A 14,861-nucleotide genomic window follows, 5' to 3' on the forward strand; every position below is an offset into this window, starting at 1 on the left:
AATTTAAAAAAAGAAACAAAGAAAGAAATCCTGATAGACATTAACACTCATGCTCCAATTACTATGCTGAGCTTAGTGGACACCATGAAAAGATCACTATTTTAACCTCCTTTACTCTGTCCTTCATACATTCACCCATAACACATAAAACACCTTTTCATTTTCAACAACATACATTTCTGCAGATAAAAAAGGTGACCCACACTTTCATTTTCTTTATTTTTCATTGATACCGTATGAATACAAAGTTTCTATAAAGCTACAAAATGTCTACCACTTTATCAAGAAGGCATCAAAATGTGTCACTTTGCAAAGACATGAAAACACCTGCAGGAACTGACACAAAAATAGCATTTTTAGAGTGATGAAATAATTGCACTTAACTGTCATGGATATTACAGTTATCACACATATGTACCGCGAAAGCTAGAATACATTTTTTTTTTTACAAAGCACTTTATAAAAAAATTCTCTGCACACAAACCCTATAATTTTCATATAACTATCATACTAAAGATAAATTCACTTTAAAGCCAACACTTAGAACATTTTTAAACAAAAAGGTACCAGTACCTAAACACAGACATTAACAAATACAAGAATACTGTACTGCCAAGAGGTTTAACCAAATGCCTTTTGAAAGCTTCTGCAAATAGGTTAAGAAAACATATGTGAGAATTTGCACCCCCTACCCCCCATCTCTCCAATCTATCCAAGAGGAAGCTTACTGCCCAAAGGCAGACTCCTCGGCCCACTCCCAGCAGCAGTACAATATTAAAGGAACCACTGAGCAGATGAAACGCTTACGTCACAAGCCCATTTTATACACGTGACACGAAGACACAGACTGTGAGAATCCCATTACGTCATTGAGAATGTGAACAAACACACGTGGCAAAAACCAATTTACATAAAATTTAAGCATATTAATAAGAATTAAAGGCTATTCAGGTTTCTTCTTTAAATGTTACAAAACATTTTTTTTTTTGTCATTTTTAGGCACGTAGTTTTTGTTTTACTTTTTTTTTCTTCCTTATCTGCAGTCATGAGCCTACTGAAAAAGGCCTACGGAAGTGACTCTTTCAAGGAGGTAACAGGGAGATTTTTTTTTTTTTAAGAAGTGCAGTTCATATCTAATTTACACAGTGAAACTAATCACAGAAAAGGACTGAGGCAAAAAGGAAAAGAGAAAGAAGAAAGGAAGGGAGGGAAAGAGAAAACCAGAGACTGGTTTCCAACTGATATATACCTAGATTCTGTCAGCCTCTCTTAAGGAAAAGGAGAACAAGAAATTTCACAATGGAAGTCAGACAAAAGACAGCCAGCCTGAGAGAGGTGGAATCTTTTGGAATCTGACCCTACTTAATGATGAACAGAGGGAAAATAAATGCCATTTCAAATATTAAAATGATGGAGTGGGGCATATGACAGACTCAATGCAAATTCACAGAATAAAACAAGTTAACAGCTTAGGAAGTAGGACAATAAATACAAATATTTCATCTTATTTATGGTGCATGACTTCAGTGAAACTATCCTTTGCAATGCAATACATTTTAAACACAAACCTTCATTCTTAACAATATAAGCAATGAGTTAATGAGAGAAAACTATTGCCAAAGAAAGCACAGTAACAGTTGAAGAGGGAAACAGGAAAACAAACATTTGATTAATTTCTTCCAAGTTGTGGTGTAGTCTTGACATAACAGAGACGGGCTGAATTCAAGCAGCTAACTATAACTTGTGTTGAGCAATTTTCCTTTTCATTTGACATTTTTTTTTCATTGTATAAACTTCTATGAGTACTCACAACTTGGTGTGGATAGAAATCACTCCTGAAGTTTCAGAGAGCCCAAAGAGGGTATTCTTAAAGACACCAGGTAGAAACAGACGGATCATACGCATTCAGAGGCTAACTTTCAATGATTCTAATGTCATTGTAAAGTCTATATTGGTAAAGAACAATCTTTTTTTTTTGTCCTGGCTTTTATTTGGCTGGTGTTTTTGCCTTCTCGTCCTTTTCACTCCTCTTCCTCCCCTCTATCAGTTTTCCCAATTTACACAAAGTTTTGATAAAAGCCAACACGGACTCTAAAAGAGTTGCCCTTTAGAGGGCTGGAACATTCTTTGAAAATTCCGAATTGTGAGTGGTACTCTTTGGGAGTTTCTCATAGCACATTCAGACAACACTCAGAGTCAACATTTTCGCCCTAAGAAGAACACGTCAATTGTGATGACCCTAAACCATTTTTTGTTCTGCACTGTCATCTCAGTTTGAGGCTTCCAACTTTCAAAACGGTATCACTGCGTAAACCGGAGAAGTGCGCGCTGGCATCTGAGTGGAAGGGCAGGCTCTACAGAGTGAACACAAGCGTACGGAGAAGGTCACACCTGTCCACTGGCTGACGGCCTGCGGCTTGTGTGCAAGTCCCCTCGGGCGGACGCAGGGCTGGGCGATGGGCAGGGATGGCGCACTGGGTCCTGGCACACAAACATACCAGTTTCTGGGGAGCCTCCTGCTGCCGTGGGCTCCAGGGCTGGGAGTGGTGGGGGTGCTCCCCTACGGCGTATGATGCACAGCAGGCGGGGTCTGCGTCGTGCTCTTGTGAACAGAGGCCTGTCGTTGGTTATTCATCCCGGTAAACCAAAGGCATTACGGTGATCTCAGAATATTTTTGGTCTCTCTACAAATTATCATGATTATGGCAGCACTTTTCTAAGCTGGAATCTCAAACCAAAGGCACTTTCATGCTAGAGTGCAGAAGGTTCACAAATAGCTAAGTTTTTGGTCGTGGATTTAAAAGGCAACATTTAAAGTGTACAATTTGCTTTTCATAGTAAACTATGAAGTTGCAAGACCTTCCGTTTTGGTATAGACATTGGACGGTGTGGTCAATGAACTGACTTCTGTTCATTTCGGATTTCAGACCAAGAAGTCAGTTTCCTATAGATATGGAGAAAAATGGGCTTACGAAAAATAAAATTGAAAACAACAATTGCTTATTCTGTTTTAAATACTGGGCCGATTAGCAAAGGGACATAGAGAACTGGTGTGAGAAAAGGCTGGCGGCACGACTAAGTATCACTAAGGCACTGCTTACTGAACGCTTTGGCAGCTCTGAATTGAAAACTTCCTACAAAAGTAACAATAGTAAGAGAAATGCTTCCAGCTTACAAAAGGGCTCACAGTTCTGAGGCAGCCTTCTGCACTGCAAACCCTACATGCAACATCGCGAAGATTTAAGGCTTTTCAGAAATGACATGTGCAGGGTTTCACCACAGAAACATCAACAGAAGGAAAGAAGCAATGCAGACGTATCCTCTTAATGTCACAGGTGTGAACACCAACACACAAAATGGGTTCTACCCTTCGTTAGAACAGGCGTAGTGTACCAGAGCATAGACAAAAATCATACAAGTGATTGGTACCTGGTTTGAAAAGTTGACTGTCATCTTGTGTGATTTAAATAATTTATGTTTGTACAAAAACAAACTGCAAAAGCCGCTAGAGTGTTGAGACCTAAAGAGAAGACTTGGGTCTGTAACACCAAGTTCTGGGCATGGGGGCTGGGTTTTTTTTTTTTTTTTTTTGGCTGGTCTGAGAGTGGGACTTTGCTGTTGGGATGTTTTGTGAAGAAAAATTTGATTCAGAGCCTGTGGCAGGTGAACTGTCCTCGGGATAAGGAAAAGGCTCATCAGCTTTCCTATCTGCTGGTGGATGCCTCCCCAACAAGATCCTCAAGGAAGAAGCAGCATCAACCCCAGGGGATGCTCTTGCTCTGGCAGGAGAAGGGTCTTCCTCTCCCTCTCTTCCTCACTGAGCACCAAAGAGGAACAACCCCCACCAAAAGGCCAAGGATCAAGTGGCAAGAGTCCTAGAGCCTTCCTAGCCAGCTGTCACTGACCAGCACGTGACTTTGGACAAGTCACGTCTCCTCCGGATCTCAGCTCTCTCATCTACAGACTGGAGGAGGTCATGGGCATACCTCGTTTTCTCACATTTCATAAATATTGCAGTTTTTACAAATTGCAGGTTTGTATCAAATGAGTTTGCTAGCATCATTTTTCCAACAGCATTTGCTCACTTTGTGTCGGTGTCACATTTTGATAATTTTCACAATATTCCAACTTTTTCATTGTTTTCATATTTTTAATGATGATCTGTGATCTTTAAGTTACTATTGTCATTGTTTTGGCATTTTTCAGCAATATCTTAACTAAGGTATGTGCATTGATTTTTTTTTAGCCATAATACTATTGCACATTTAATAGACTACAATATAGGTAAACATAAATTTCACATGCACTGTGTGACTCGTTTTACTGTGACATTTGCTTTTTTGTGGTTCTCTGGAATCAAGCCTGTGCTGCCTCCGAGGTATGCCTGTAGACTGTGCTCTCCTATAGCTTAGTAAAGAATAACTCCAGCAGTCCCCTTACAAAACGAGTCCTTCTCTCCTCCATCTTTAAAGATGAAGTGTTCCAGAAGTTTCTATAAATTCTACAAAAAACATTGAGTCTAACGCTAAAAGTAGAAGGCCAGAAGAAATTTACTGAAATGATCAAAGGTCTGATAATGAGAACAATAACCTTATGAGAAATAATGAAGATGGGTGGCATTTTTTAACCAGACGAAATAAGGAATGAAGAGCAAATTAGAAATGCTCTTTAAGCAGTGTGAGTTGATCACAGGGATGTTGGTAACCAGTTGTCCCCGATTTCCCCAGGGAGGAAGGAAAGAATACTTGTAGCTGAGAGACTCCGTTGTGAAGTAGAGGCTCTGAAACAGGAAGAAACACGGACACAATGTCATTTGAATAATATTCCTACCTGTCTCTTGATGGCCTGAAACAAGGCTCCCAGGAGAGAAGCTTTCTCAGGATAAAATGGAAGGAAAAAGAAGATGTCAAGTATGGCATTTGTGACCTGTGGATGTAGGGCAGTGCTTTTTAAGCAGGGGCAATTCTGTGGCCCGTGGGACATTTGGCAATGTCTGGAGATACTTGGGGTTGTGACAACTGGGGAAAGAGTGTATCTAGTGGGCAGAGGCCAGGGATGCTGCTAAACCTCCTACAAGGCACAGGACAGCCCTGCACCACAAAGAATTATCTGGTCCAAATGTCGGCAGTGTCTAGAAACGGTTGAGAAACCCTGGTCTAGGGTAGCTTAGACATTCTGGGATTCTAGGACATGTTTTGAAAAAGCCTCGACTTTACTTAGGTCTCTTGCTAAGATGGGAAATGAACGCCAAGAGACCAAAGCTCAGTTCTTTAGTTTCTTCCTATTCAGGCTGTGGAAAGTGGCCTCCAAACTCTCCAGTGAAAGCACAAGATGTCCCTGAATCAATCCTGGGAGTGGAGGGTCAACCAGGAGATGGAGCACCCAGAAGAGAGCCGCGAGGACAGAGTTTTGGAAAGGCTTCTTTATGGTTCAGAAAGCTTGACAAATGAATAAGACTCTGCCATGAATGGTCAAAGACCAAAAACCAGACTTGGATTAGATGTTGTCACACAAATCTAATCCCAGGGTCTAATTTAGAAGAGACAGAGAAATGGACCAGTGGTTAAGACAGGGAAACTACCTGCCCTGGAGAAATCTTTAGAACAAGACAAGAAGCAAACTTTTTTTAAGAGCAAAAAGTAACCCTCAAGGTCATCCATGGAGACCCCAAATGCAACTACAAAGGCATCTGGAGGAAGAGGACAAGCATCAGAGGGCCCAGCCTGACCTTGGGAGGCCAGGGTATGATCTACTGTTCAGTAAACAGAACTAATCTCTAGCTGGTGTTTTTGGGTCTCAGTCTATTTGTGCTTTGAAAAAAGTAAATCCTAAGAGCCCTCCTGGCAGCACGGAAGAGTCCCATCCCCGGGAGAGAACGTGAACCAGATACCTCTTCCCCTGAAGTTCTGGGATGGCCACCTAAGATCACTTGCACCCCTAGGTCCTGAGAAGACTGGGGATAATCTTCAGTAAGATGCAGGAGATGGGAGCAAAAGAAGCACCTGTAAGAGGGGTGACCAACAGAAGTCATAAGTATGATGACCAAGGGAGAAGCTTAATACGTGGGCCGAAAACCAGATGGAAGGGTGGGCCGCTGGGTCAACTCTTCAAAGGCCCACTTGGAATCAGGGAACAAACTGTAGTCTGTTTATGGAGGGAAGATGCACACCATCCTGCTGGCTGATGTAAGGGATGTGCATTCCAAAAGGGGAAAGTTCTGCACTTTTTCCTCTGGTCTTCCCAGGGACCAGGGTCATGGGTTTGGGTGCGGTTAGGCTTGGTTCAGCATTCTGTTTCCACAAACCAGCCACACCCTCATGCTCCTGACCTCAGATACTAGCCAATATATAAGCAGGGTCACAGTTGGTTGCGGGGAATAGGGAAGAGGGTGTGTAGGTTACTTGAATGTGACAGTACAAAGCTTTTTTTACTTTTCTGGCTTGATGTAAAAGTCTTGACATGCTTTACAACTTGCAAGACATTTCATGTTCTGTAGTGTTAACACTCCCGACAATTGTCAACAAGTCAATTTCCTCCAGGAAGGTAGGAGTATGCCCTGTCCCCTTCCCAATGTATGGAAGTGACAAGACGTGTGACCACACCACACCAACTCTGCCTGGACAATGCTTTGGAATATATGGGTTGGAAAGCTGAATCTCTCTTGGGAAGAAAACGTCCCAAATGAACCTGTTTGGAAAGGGCAGACATAGATAGCCGAGCCTCTTCAGCCTCAGTCAAGTAAGTATTGTGACTTATTGAGAGATGTCAAGAAAATGGGTGTCCTTAGAGAATACACCAAAATCTACGGACACAGATTGAGAAATACATGTATCAGCACCGGGCAGACTAAGTGACACTGAACAGATGTTCAATAAATAAGCGCTGAATAACTACATATGTGTATGTCTGTATGTACACACACACATACACACATAGTTACAGCAGGTTAATATGCATGCTGGATCACCAGAAATAATTTATCCACAGGCTGGTGAGTATGCTTGTGATTTTCCGGGGAGCAGAAATCCTAAAACTGATGAGCCTTTTACAAGTTTGGTTTGATGAAATTTCTCCCAGCCACAGGGTTTTCTATAATTTGCAGCTCACAGTGCAGTATTCATGCCAATTTTGAATTTTTGTTATTAAATTTCAGTGGTTCAAATATTTACTCATCTTAATAAAAAAATTTGGTTGTCCATATAAAATATAACTGCACACACAAGACTATAAACATTGTAAGCTTAGATTTTCAGTATTTATCTACTTATTGCAAAAAGAGCCATCTTTTTTTTTTTTCATTAAATAATCATCACATTAGTACAATACAATTTTATATTTTTTAAATATACTATATATGTTAAGGATAAGGGGTGAAGTTTTCTTCCTCTGTAATACCTGTTTCAAGAGTTTAATGGATTAGGAGATTAGTTTTAACCTTGAGGAAAAAAGTACAAATTTGTCTCATTAGGATATTTCTACCAAGTATTTCTTAAGGCTATATTTTAACATTTGGTTTCAAAAAGAAAGAAAAGTTTCATTTAAAAAATAATTTAGTGAATTACATTCTTTCATAACTTCCACCCTAATTAGTTACAAAGATAAGTCTAAAGATTCTTAGTTTTGTGTACTAATTTACATTTATATTTAAAGATTAATTTTACTTGTATCTTAAAACAAGAATTTTATGTTGGAAAAAAAAAACACACTAAATACATTTGTATAAAGGCTGTAAATGTCCAATGGCAAATGCTCTGTCTCAATTTTTTTTCTACCACAATGAGAAATAGGTCTCTGCAGACAGAGACTTGGGTTCTTAAGGTTCACCTTTCCGAGGAATTGTGGGCTGTGGATCTGAGTAACACAGAAACAACTCGACTTCTCTTTTTACAACTGTACCAGAACTTCACAGCTACAATGAGCATGAACACATGAAAAAATGACTTCAAACAGGATTTAGAAAAATCGGGGTGACCTCAAGGCCAGGGCAGCACCCCTGCATGGTGAGGTTTACAGTCAGTCGCTCGATCATGGAGAGAGTGTGTGTGTGTGCGCACATATGTGTGTGTATATACAGATATCTATATATATAAATAACCACGGTTAGTCCTTTACAAGCCTGTAAATATGATGCTGTGCTCCATGTTCACTATTTGAAACTTCAAATACACAGGCCATGCACAGGAGAGTTTCTTGTGTATCCCTGTTTGTTACCACCTGTTAAAAAAATAAAAGTGTAAATGGAAAAGATTGTGAAAAAGTATACATATATGTACATATATGTATGTATAACTGAACCACTTTGCTGTATAGCAGAAATTAACACATTATAAATCAACTACACTTCAATAAAATTTTTTTGAAGTAATATATATATATACATACACACAAAAATATCTATATCAAACACCACATGAATAAAAATATTCCACCTGTGCCATGATGAGATGGTTTACTCAGAGACAAATACAGAGTCTAAAGTTCAAAAAGTGGATTATTAGAGATCTATTCAGCCTCACTCTGCCCCCTCCTGCACAAACTCAGGATACTAAGGGTCCAACTTAAATTCTATCTAAGTTTAGTTACCATATGTAAGAAAGACCTTACAGATGGGGTCTCACTCATAATCTGAGCCTAAGAAGACACCACAAGAATTAGTGTGAGGTTTTTTTGAGGGGGGAGGGGTGTGACTTTTTTTTTTTTTAACAACATAGAGAATTTTCTTTAATTCTGTCCCATAGGACAGTCATTTATTCTACGAACTGTTTCCTATCTTATCCCTAAATCTTTACTAAATTTTGTTCCACAATAGTCAATGGGAGACATAGCTCTGTGAGTGACTTAACTCACCACTACATTAACATGTAGTGCTGGATTCAGTGAAGAAAATGCTGAGCAAAAGAACAGTCATGCCGTTCAAACCCAGGCAGTTCAAGGATCTACTGTATTTGCTGAATGGATGGAAATTCACAGAATAATAGCCACTATCTGTTGACTGTTTACTCTGCATCTCCTCGGTATTAAACACTTTGCAGGAAGAATCTCATGTAATATTCCAACTCCAACAGCGGATGTCATTTCACCCCTGTTTGACAAGGGAAGATGCTTGGGGTTAATTTGTTTAAGGTTGTACTAATGTCAACAACAGGCTTCCCTCCTAGCTCAGTTGGTAAAGAATCCACCTGCAATACAGGAGACTCCAGTTCTATTCCTGGGTGGGGAAGATCCGCTGGAGAAGGGAGAGGCTACCCACTCCAGTATTCTTGAGCTTCCCTTGTGGTTCAGCTGGTAAAGAATCCACCTGCAATGTGGGAGACCTGGGTTTGAACTCTGGGTTGGGAAGATCCCCTGGAGAAGGGAAAGGCTACCCACTCCAGGATTCTGGCCTGGAGAATTCCATGGACTGTATAGTCCATGGGGTCGCAAAGAGTGGGACGACACCACTGAGCGACCTTCACTTTCTCTTTCAATGTCAACAAAAAACCCAGATCTTCTGACTCTGAAGACCTTTTTCTTACCTGTTATGCCATGCTGCTCTAAATAAATGAATGGATACAGTGATGAATCATCTTCTTTTTCTGGGTAATGAAGTTTTTTCAATACTAACATCCACCTGCTTTTCTAGTCTCACTCCCTGCCACTTCCCTTACAGATCAAATACTCCAAGTGTGCAAGTCTTTCATGACTGAAATCTCTCCATTCCTCATCCCCACATCCAAACCAATGTCATGTTCTGCTGCTTTTACCTCCTCAAGAGTTCTTGAATCCATCTCCCTTTTCCACTGCCACAACCCAAGGTACCAGCAAACCTGATCTGGACTCCCCTACCAGGAGCTACCCTTGCTGGGCACCAGTTCCATCTGCACACAGCAGTCACCATAACCTTGAAAGAGATATAAATCTGACACCACCACCCTCCTGCTGAAAAACTGAATGGACTCTTTTGAAATTCAGGATGAAGAGAAAGCCTGTTCTCATCCTACAAGGATGAGCATGAGAAGAGACGGGGCCCAGTCTGGCTGGTCCTACCTGGCCAGCACCCTCCTCTTTCTCCCTAGGCCAGTCACACTGCTCCGTTTCCAGTCCTCCCAGTGCCGCATTTCCTCCTACACACAGTATTCCCTCCTACCTTCTCTGCCTATCTAGCCATCCGGCAGACACCTCTCAGCTGTTTGTTGCTCAGAAAAGCCTTCCCTGACCTCTCATTACACACCTCTTGGCACCATGCGCTGACATTTACCAGCCATCCGCCACAGCTGAGTTACGCATCTGGTGACTCCCCTGTGCCTGACAAAAGGCCACCTCTCTCACCAGACTCCGGGGTGCCTGCCCCGATTGCCCAGTACACCGCAGCTCTGCCCCTGACACATCAGCATGAACCCATCAAATGACCCTTTTCTTGGTAAATCTGAAAAATACATCTGCTTATCCATCGAGGCAACTTAAACATCATCTTTTAACAACCCTGAGAATTCCCTACCTCACTCAAACTACAGGTGTCTGCTTAGGCAATTCAACTCCTCTTTCACAAGCATACCGCTGCCATGACGGCCTTGCAGGGTCATCGACTATTTACCTGCCTTGTTCCCCTCACCGGGCCCACATTTCCTGTGTTTTATTTGCACTGTATTCCAGCAGCTGGTAAACCTCTCCATTGTTTAGCTGAACAAATGAAAACACTCTCAATAACCAACAAAGTGGAGAGGGAAGACTTGAGCACTTTGTAAATGGAGGAAAAATGAGGTCTGGAGATTTTAAATGACTTAACCAAGGTGATAGGTAGAGCTGGGTCCTAAATGCAAGTCTTCTCATTCCATGACCATGACATACCCTGCAAAGTGTCTTTTCTATCAATTCAAATCTTAATTTACGTCTATCATTGGCTCTGGGACCTCAGGGAGGCCTAACATTCCTCTATCCATAAAAAGAGAATACAAATGACCTGACGGTTCTGCAGTGAGAATTTCATAATATATCTACAAAAGATTCAGCATTGTGCCTGGAACTTCTGTGATCTAGCTTACCTTCTTGCAAACTTTCTATGAAAGAATATATCCTATATCCTATTTACGCTTCATGCTTGAGATGAAGGAGGAAAGAAAAAAAATGTTTCTAGCAAGCTGATGTCAAAGTACAACCTCGAAAGATGACTGGAATCCTTGGCCCACAATTCAGGTGCTGTCTTCCTTGGCCTGACCCCCATTATTAGGGCCCTGAACCTACAGGGTCACCTCAATTCCAGTCATCCTGATGAAACCAGAGACTAGCCCACAAGCCAGTAAGGCCTGGAACTGGTCTTGGTGACACACAGGTTTTGTATTCTGCTGCTGCTGCTGCTAAGTCACTTCAATTGTGTCCAACCCTGTGCGACCCCATAGACAGCAGCCCACCAGGCTCCCCTGTCCCTGGGATTTTCCAGACAAGAGTACTGGGGTGGGTTGCCATTGCCTTCTCTGGTTTTGTATTCAATGACCTAGTAAAACACCTGCAACTACGTCCAACAGCTGTCATCCTGGCTATGTCCTTAACCCCACCTCCTCTAAGGAAGCACTGAAAAGTATGATCTCTGCTGTTTATCAGTGAGATGACCTCATTACCCAGGAGTGCTGGCTTAAGTTCATTTCTCTACAGAAAAATATTATTCCTAGCAAATATTTATTAAGAGCTACTAATTCTTTATAACAAAGGCATTTATGTAGTTGATATGTTTTAAAATTAATTTTACCTGGTAAGTTCTTTGGATGGAAGCCATGTTTTCAAAGAGGCATTACCAATATAATAGTTAATGGGTTCTGTGGGTAATAGATATTCACAACTTTCCCAGGTCATATATTCTTTGGTTGTGTTTGAGGTCGGGTTTTAGGAACTGAGGACATATATTCCTTAATGTGCTGAAATAGTCTCACCGGTTTGTAAGAAACAGCTAAGACCTCTTCCAGGAGAGGGAAGGTGGCCATCCATTCAGGGAGTTTTGGTTAACTTCTGAGGTTATTTAACATCCACATAAGGATGCCACACTCACTTTCTGCTCATCTGAGCACTAAGGTGATTCATATGTCCTTAAGTGACAACAAAAAGCACCTACAGCCAAGTACCTGCCAGCATCCTAAACCTTGAACTGCTCAATCTCCACCGAAGATCATTAAGGAAAAGGATAACAATGAAGAGTTAGTGAAGAATGTGTTTTTTAAACTTTCTCCCAGACTACTAGCTTCCAAGTTTCAGAGGAACATGGACACACAGGAGAATCCACTGGATTCTCTCCTTGGAATAAATAAAAACAGTATACAAAACCATCTGTCTGCCTACTGTATGCCCATAATCAAGTGTCTGCGAACTGAGGCCCCCTGTGGCTCACTCACCAATCCCATATAGCAATGGGTCTCTACCTGGCTGCATACCAGAACTACCTGGGGAGCAGTAAAAATAAACAAAAACCACGATGCTCAGCTCCTTCCTTCATAATTTTTTAAAAAATATTTACTTATTTGGCTGCACTGGGGTCTTAGCTGCAGCATGTGGGTTCTAGTTCCCTGACCAGGGATCAAACCTCAGCCCCCTGCATTGGGAGCCTGGAGCCTTAGACATTGGACCACCAGGGAAATCCCCCGAATTTTTTTAAGTGTCCTGGATAAATCCAATAGGCAGAAGGTTTTAAATTTCTTAATTTTTATTTATTTATTTTTACAGTGGTATACAGGAACTGGTTCCTACTAGCTTTGAATGTTATTGTTATATATTAAGGAATTTCATGAGCTAGATGGCCACTGTAGCTTCAAAGTGCCCATGGAAGGTATATTTACATCATAAAAAATGGGCAAAAACCATAGATCAGGGTTTTGGGAGAAACCAGGGGACAGTCTTTTATTTTCTTTCTTTTTTACCAGTACATTACAGGGCTTTCCTGGTGGCTCAGATGGTAAAGAATCTGCATGCAATGCATGAGACCTGGATTTGATCCCTGGATCGGGAAAATGCACTGGAGAAGGGAATGGCTACCCACTTCAGTGTTCTTGCCTGGAGAATTTCATGGACAGAGGAGTCTGGCAGGCTGTGGTCGATGGAATCATAAAGAGTTAGACACAACTGAGTGACTAACACTTATACACACTGATTGAAAAACAGTGTCCCATTGGATCCAAAGTGTCCAGGTACAGAATTCCTGCTCTTCAAGTATTCTAATTCTAAATTCTGGTAACAAATAATAACAATGCAGGCCTTCAGAGGGCTGAATACTTGACCACAATATTGTCCTGCTGCCCCTTTTAGCAAAAATTGCTTCCACTGAATTTTGTTTTGGCATTTTGCCTTTGGTTTAACCAAGGAATGTTATTTTTTGAAAAACGAGCCTTATGAAATCCATTACTACATATTTTATGGGTGTATTTTGAGGAGAACATTGTACTTATTAACCTTCCTAAGTCACCAAATGAAGTCTCCACGATAAATTGTTTTAAAGTTAAATATTTGGGGAAAAAAAAAAACCACACAAAGCATTGCCCAAGGGAACCGGAAAATTTTCCCATCATGGACCTTGAGCACTACTGCTTTTTCCTTGCTCTTTAGCTGCCTGTTAAGTTTTGACCATACTTTTCAGCCCATAAACATTCTCCTGCTCTCCTGCTGCTGGTTATGCCATTATATTCTAGTTAATATTTCTCCTGGTACTGAGAGTTTACATTTTGCTATATTAATATATGCTACTTATAATAAGGCCTTGTAAACCCTTCCTGAAATGAGTGTAGGTATGCCTTAAGTACAAACCTGCTGACTCAGCTTTTGCCTCATTTATGGTTTGTATACTACCGGGCTGCTGAGACTTCAACTTAGCTACTACTGGGATAACCCGGGGAACTTTAGAAAAATACGTGCCTGGGTCCTATCCTCAGAGATCCTGATTTTACTGATCTAGGATGCAGTCCTGCCATCAGGATTTTAAAGACATTCTTCAGGTTTCTCTAATGTGCAACCAGAATTGAGAATCTAGTTTTATTACCTCTATCCTCCTTCCCCAAATTCCAGTTCTGCCAAGCTTAGAAAGCCCAGCCAGATGAGAGCCCTTCTCTTTCACAAACCTGAGCCACACCAAGTTTGCCTTATGGAGGCATGAATCCAGCTGCTGGCTGACCCCCTGGGACCCAGACCCACCCAGGTCCCTCTTCCCTGGCAGCTTCATGGCTGAGTCTGACAAAACAGGAAAGAGACAAAACAGTTACCAATAAAATTGTGAAGTTTTCCAAAACACTGTTCATCATATATTTCTCTGGTAAGTGTTTGAGCTTGTGGATGAAGTTGATCATATATTCACACATTGGGGAGCGGTTTATTCGGTAGACAAATCGGCCATTCTCAAACCTTGCGTATTCCGTCTGTGGGGGAAAAAGGGTTTATACTTTTGACTTCAAAATACATGAAAAAGATATGATTATCTATAAAAACATTTCACTTTTTCAACATGAATCAGCTGTTATACGTTGTACTACTTATGTACTTTACTTAGTTAAAGAAAATCCTAACTCCAATTTTAACACCATACTGAGAATCCATTATTTTTCTGGAATTTTTTTTAAATTGTAAAAATACTTTAATGAAAAGTTGTATAGATGTTTTTTCAGCAAAGGTCAGGAAAAAAAATATAATTGCCTGCTGAGTGATTCCCTACCTAGAAATTTGTGAGAGCAAGCCCAGCTAGTCACAATTCTTCAAAGAGTCCACAGAAAATCTTTCTTTACTGTGATAAGGCCTCATAGGCCAAAAACCAAAGCAGCTAATATCTCTACTTTAGGAAAAATTGCTTCACACTGATCATGAGCCCCTGGCTGTGTTATGTCTTTAATTTTTAAAAATGTTTTATACATATATAT

At 40.9% G+C, this 14,861-nt stretch overlaps 1 protein-coding gene across 9 annotated transcripts in view; it reads right to left on the minus strand.

Annotated features, from left to right (window-relative positions):
- Window positions 1-200: 200 nt before the first annotated feature.
- The window catches only part of TEAD1 (TEA domain transcription factor 1), a 381,458-nt gene continuing 366,797 nt past the window's right edge, over window positions 201-14,861 (minus strand). For all 9 annotated transcript variants that reach the window (XM_043481323.1, XM_043481325.1, XM_043481326.1 and 6 more), the window contains 2 exons: window positions 14,214-14,366; window positions 201-8,214 (listed from right to left, as the gene is read on the minus strand). In XM_043481323.1, the coding sequence (XP_043337258.1) occupies window positions 8,101-8,214; window positions 14,214-14,366 (267 nt within the window). In that variant the 3' untranslated portion in view covers window positions 201-8,100. The remainder of the gene's footprint in view (window positions 8,215-14,213; window positions 14,367-14,861) is intronic.

Source organism: Cervus canadensis, chromosome 11 (genome assembly GCF_019320065.1).
Source record: "Cervus canadensis isolate Bull #8, Minnesota chromosome 11, ASM1932006v1, whole genome shotgun sequence".
NCBI classification, from domain to species: Eukaryota; Metazoa; Chordata; class Mammalia; order Artiodactyla; family Cervidae; genus Cervus; species Cervus canadensis.